Source organism: Neophocaena asiaeorientalis, unplaced genomic scaffold, assembly GCF_003031525.2.
Source record: "Neophocaena asiaeorientalis asiaeorientalis breed wild unplaced genomic scaffold, Neophocaena_asiaeorientalis_V1.1 scaffold1211, whole genome shotgun sequence".
Classification (NCBI taxonomy): Eukaryota; Metazoa; Chordata; class Mammalia; order Artiodactyla; family Phocoenidae; genus Neophocaena; species Neophocaena asiaeorientalis.
The window spans coordinates 46788-51818 of record NW_020173209.1 but is presented as its reverse complement, the minus strand read 5'-3'; the positions used below and the strand labels follow the sequence as shown (position 1 = coordinate 51818).

Below are 5031 nucleotides of genomic sequence, written 5' to 3'. Positions count from 1 at the left end.
ACCATGTTTTCACAGCTGAGGGTGGAGGAGGATGGAGGAGAGGAAGGGGCGACACCTTCCCTGCCCGCTACCTTGACGTTCAGCCCCCTCTTGGGGTGAGACCCGGCCCCAGCCTGCCTTTGCCCCGTGTCTGCCCTGCCTGCGTCACGTGCATCCTGCCTGTGCCCGCAGCCTCCTCGGGCCGTGACTGCCGGGGGGTGCAGGGTTGGGGCTTCCTGGAGGAGGTGCTCACGGGGAAGGCGCTAAGGCTGCGTCGGCTGCCCCCACCCACACGCCCTCCAGGGGCCTGCGGGGCTCCAGCTCAGGCCTCAGTTTCCCCGTGGCTGAGGGGTGGGAGGCCTTGTCCAGGTGGAACAGCAGGGCTTGTGTTTCCCAGGCCTAATACAGAGCTGCAGCAGCCGTGTTGGCGGCCAAAACTCCCAGGAATCTGGGGGGCCACGCCTCCCGCTGGTGAGCCTGCTGGGGGGTCTCTAGCAGAGGCTGGGGTGGGGGGCAGGGCCCCGGCCTCGTGTCTGGGTCCCCCGGAGCCCAGGTGGGGGTGGGGAGGGGTGAGGCTGGCCACAGAGGGGAGGGGGGCTGTTTGCTTTAGGACAAGGCTGGCTCCAGCCGGGGCCTCTGGACGGGCGCTGCCTCGTCCCCCTCACTGCTCCCAGGCCAGCCCACGGGGCCATACTTCCGGCCCATCTGGCGGTCACTTGGCCCTGTCCCTCCACTCCGCAGCACCGAGGGTGGCGTCCCTGCCACCCAGTAGGTGCCCCCCAACAAGGTCTCCTCTGGCGGGTGGGAGAGGGAGGGGCCGCAATGTCAGGCGAGCGCGTTCTCTGCCACTGAGGCGGGCTCCTTCGGGGGTCGGGGGTGTTGAACCAGCCGCCAGCGGTGCCCCCACGATGCCGCTGGGACAGGCGGAGCCCCAGCAGGGAGAGATACTGTTCCTCGTGCGGGCACCGTCCTCCCCACGTGCTTTCCGGGCCATTGCCTGTGTCTGTGTGGACATGTGTGGGTCCGTGTGCCTGTGCTTGTGTGTGTGTGATGCTTGCACCCAGGTGTCAGCCCGGGAAGGGCTGGGGGGTGCCCTTTTGTCCTGCAGCCTGGGAGGCCCCTGTGAATGGTGGAATTTCAGGCAGTGACAGGTGGTGGACAGGGTCTGCCTGGGAATGAGGCCCGGACCCTGGGCGGCCTGGGGGGCCTCAGAAGGTCCACTTGTCTGGGGACCCTGAAGCCTCTCCCACTGTGAGCTGGGTAGGTGCCTGGGGGGCCCTGGAGACAAGTGAGTGATTAGGGAGAGGTGGGTATCAGGGGAAGCCAGAGGGCTGGCTGGCTGGCTGGCACCTCTAGCATGGCCCACTGTCCAGGGGCAGCATGGAGGGGGTGGGGCCACCTGAATGGGGCAGAATGTGGAGGGGGGAGGCTGTAGAGGGAAGGTGCCTAGTGTCTCTGTCTCCCTCACACCCCAGTCCCCTGGAATCAGAGACTCGGGAACCCTCCCCACCTGCGGCCCCAGAGAAGCTGAACCCTGGGCTGTCAGCTCCCTACATCCAAACGGGGACGGCCCCCTACCCTCCGTCCGCACCCCAGGCGGAGGCGATGGGGGCCCGTGCTCTGTGAGCCCCTGGGAGCTACAGCCTCTGGGGGACCCGCAGGAGCACTTTGGCTGCGAGGCGGCAACAGAATCAGCGGCGATTGCACGTTGAAGAAACACCAGCTGGTTATTAAAAACACATGCCGCTCTCAGCCCTGGAGCGACAGCGTCTCAGCGCAGCCGCCCCCCGGCACCTCCGTGTGGCCAGGGCTCGGGGCGTGGCCTTCACGGCCTGGAGTGGCTGCCGTGTGGGGTGGGTGCCCCTTCCAGTGGCTGGTGGGCGGAGTCCTGGGAGCCAGGCCCAGCCAAGCCCCTGGGAAGGGCAGCTGGGTGCCCGTGGCTGCCTCTCCTGGTCCGGGGGGGCCGTGGGTGACCATGTAAGAGCCCTCCACCCTCGCGGTAGGGGCTGCACACCAGCCCCAGCTCAGGGCGTCGGGCACAGGGGCACGGCGGGAGGGGACTGAGGGTCCACCAGGAGATAGCTCCATAGCCCTCTGATGTCCGCAGCGGCCTTCCCAGCTGGCCTGTCTCTCGCGCCCTCTAGGCCTGGTCATCCCCATTGTCCCTGGGTGGCCCCGGGCCGGTGGGGACGGGGATGGGTTTCTTCCCGCTGGTGAAGGGCACCACGGCCTCAGCCCGGGACTCAGGCTTCTCCCAGGGCAGATGGTGGTCACCCAGGGCTGGGAGGCCCAGCTGCTTGCCCTCTGACTCCAGGGCCTTGGTGACCTGGTATGGCCGGGCTGGCAGCAGGGAGGCTCTTGTCCAGGCAGGCAGACCTGGTTTGATGCCGCCCATGCACACACGGCACAGACATGGGCCACCAGATGCAGGGGTGCTCGCACCTGCACGCACAAACAGACGGGGTGCCTGCAGGGAGGCGGTGGGGGCCGCCCTCGCTCGCCCGTGGGCACACGTCCTGGGCGAGCGGCATCCCGGCTCCCGTGCGGGAGTGCAGTGGGCCCTGGGTGAACGCCGCCTCTTGTGGTCTGGGAGCTGGGTAGGCGTATCTGGGTGGAGTCCCGGGGTGGGGGCCCAGCAGGGACAGCCCTCGGCCGGCTCCCGGTGCCCACGCCTGCCTTGGCCCTGACCGACCACCTGCCGGTCCCCTCCTCCCTGAGCGAGCCCTCTGACCCCCACAGGCCCCCCGAGGATGGCGGACAAGGTAGTCCCGCGGCAGGTGGCCCGGCTGGGCCGCACTGTGCGGCTGCAGTGCCCCGTGGAGGGGGACCCGCCGCCACTGACCATGTGGACCAAGGACGGCCGGACAATCCACGGCGGCTGGAGCCGCTTCCGCGTGCTGCCCCAGGGGCTGAAGGTGAAGGAGGTGGAACGGGAGGACGCCGGCGCCTACGTGTGCAAGGCCACCAACGGTTTCGGCAGCCTCAGCGTCAACTACACCCTCATCGTGATGGGTCAGTGCTGGCCGTGCCAGGGCGGGGCCTTGCTGTTCGCGCCTAGTCAGCTCCGGCGGGGAGGCAGACCCTGTGTGCCCACCCCTCACCCTGCATGAGCTCGGCCCACTGCCCCCAGGGCCAGAGCCGCCCTGCTCCCCTCCCGGCCTCTGAGCCCAGGACACCACCCCCAGGCCGGGCCCCGCCCCCTCAGGCCTCACCTTGGGGTCCCCCTTCCGACCCCTTCTCCCCCAAAGTTCTGCTGACCTGGGGGCCAGGGCTGGCTGGGGTGGCGGCAGGGGTGGGTATGGGGGCCCCAGGTGGTGGTCCCACTGAAGGGCAGCCTGGTGGGGCAGGCGGGCCGGCAGCCTTGGCGTCAGCCATGACTTTGAGGCTCAGGTTTCGGAGTTCAGAGGGGCCGCTGGGCAGGAAGGGCCTTCTGTTCTCCTCTGCCTTTGGGGCCCGGGCTTGGGGACTGGGCGGCGCCCCCAGGAACACGCCCTCCACTCGCTGGTACCAGGCGCTGGCGCCTGGCCCTCCCCCATGGGCTCCCGGGCGGGTCCCTCGGGCAGGCTCCCTGGCAGCACAAAGGAGGAGCCTGACCCACGCACCCCTCCACCGGGTTCCGGGGTGGGGTCCGAGCGCCTGGCCTTGGTCCTGGGCCGTGGAGGCGGCGGCTGTCACTGGGAGGGGGGGGCATTCCTCAGCACGCCACCCCCCCCTCAGGCCCCACAGGCCTTCTCTGGGCTGTGGAATGGGAATACTGTGGGTGTCCCCCGCAGCGTCCTTTCAAAGGGCAGGACGACCAGGCGGTATGCGAGCCATGTCAGCTCACCAAGCCCTCGGCCCCTTGATGTGGGCTAGGGTTACTGCAGCTGCCGGCTGGGCCTGGTCGCCACCTCCCCCCGGCCCTGCAGACCCCCCGGAGCCAGGGTGGGGGAGCCAGATCTCCGTCCCACCCACGCCTGTCGGGGTCACCTGCACCCAGGGAGTGCGCCGGGTGGGCGGCTCCGGCCCAGCTGTCTCTGGGATTCTGAGACGTGGGTGTGCACCCATGGCCTCCTGTTGGCGTTTCTAGAGCTTTCCCAGCTGGGCCTGAGGCTGGGGCCCGGGAGCCAGTCCTGGGGTCTTACAGGGGCTGCCGAGGCCCCTCTCATGCACCCTCCCCTCTGCAGACGACACCAGTCCAGGAAGGGAGAGTCCGGGGCACGACGGCTCTTCCGGGGGCCAGGAAGACCCAGCCAGCAAGCAGTGGGGTGAGCGCAGGGACAGACGTCACCACCTTGGTCGGGGGGTGGGGCTGTGCCTCCGCCCCAGTGCCCGCTGACTTCTATGCCCCGCCCACTCCCCTGCACCCCGCGCAGCCCGGCCCCGCTTCACGCAGCCCTCCAAGATGAGGCGCCGGGTGATTGCGCGGCCCGTGGGCAGCTCCGTGCGGCTCAAGTGCGTGGCCAGTGGGCACCCACGGCCCGACATCATGTGGATGAAGGATGACCAGGCCTTGACGCGCCCGGAGGCTGGTGAGCACAGGAAGAAGAAGTGGACCCTGAGCCTGAAGAACCTGCGCCCCGAGGACAGCGGCAAGTACACGTGCCGCGTGTCGAACCGCGCGGGCGCCATCAACGCCACCTACAAGGTGGACGTGATCCGTGAGTGCCGGGGCCAGGGGTGGGGGTGGGCTGGCGCCTGGGGGCTGTGCCCAACGCATGTCCCTGCGCAGAGCGGACGCGCTCCAAGCCTGTCCTCACGGGCACGCACCCCGTGAACACGACGGTGGACTTCGGAGGCACGACATCCTTCCAGTGCAAAGTGCGCAGCGACGTGAAGCCCGTGATCCAGTGGCTGAAGCGCGTGGAGTATGGCGCCGAGGGCCGCTACAACTCCACCATCGACGTGGGCGGCCAGAAGTTCGTGGTGCTGCCCACGGGTGACGTGTGGTCGCGGCCGGACGGCTCCTACCTCAACAAGCTGCTCATCACACGCGCGCGCCAGGACGACGCGGGCATGTACATCTGCCTGGGCGCCAACACCATGGGCTACAGCTTTCGCAGCGCCTTCCTG

General features: G+C 69.1%; 1 protein-coding gene across 1 annotated transcript in view; it reads left to right on the top strand.

Moving 5' to 3' along the window:
• FGFRL1 (fibroblast growth factor receptor like 1) overlaps nt 1–5031 on the top strand; it is a 13674-nt gene that overhangs the window by 7202 nt on the left and 1441 nt on the right. The window contains exons 2-5 of the mRNA XM_024744980.1: nt 2719–2991; nt 4146–4226; nt 4335–4619; nt 4691–5031. Coding sequence (XP_024600748.1) covers nt 2719–2991; nt 4146–4226; nt 4335–4619; nt 4691–5031 — 980 coding nt within the window. The remainder of the gene's footprint in view (nt 1–2718; nt 2992–4145; nt 4227–4334; nt 4620–4690) is intronic.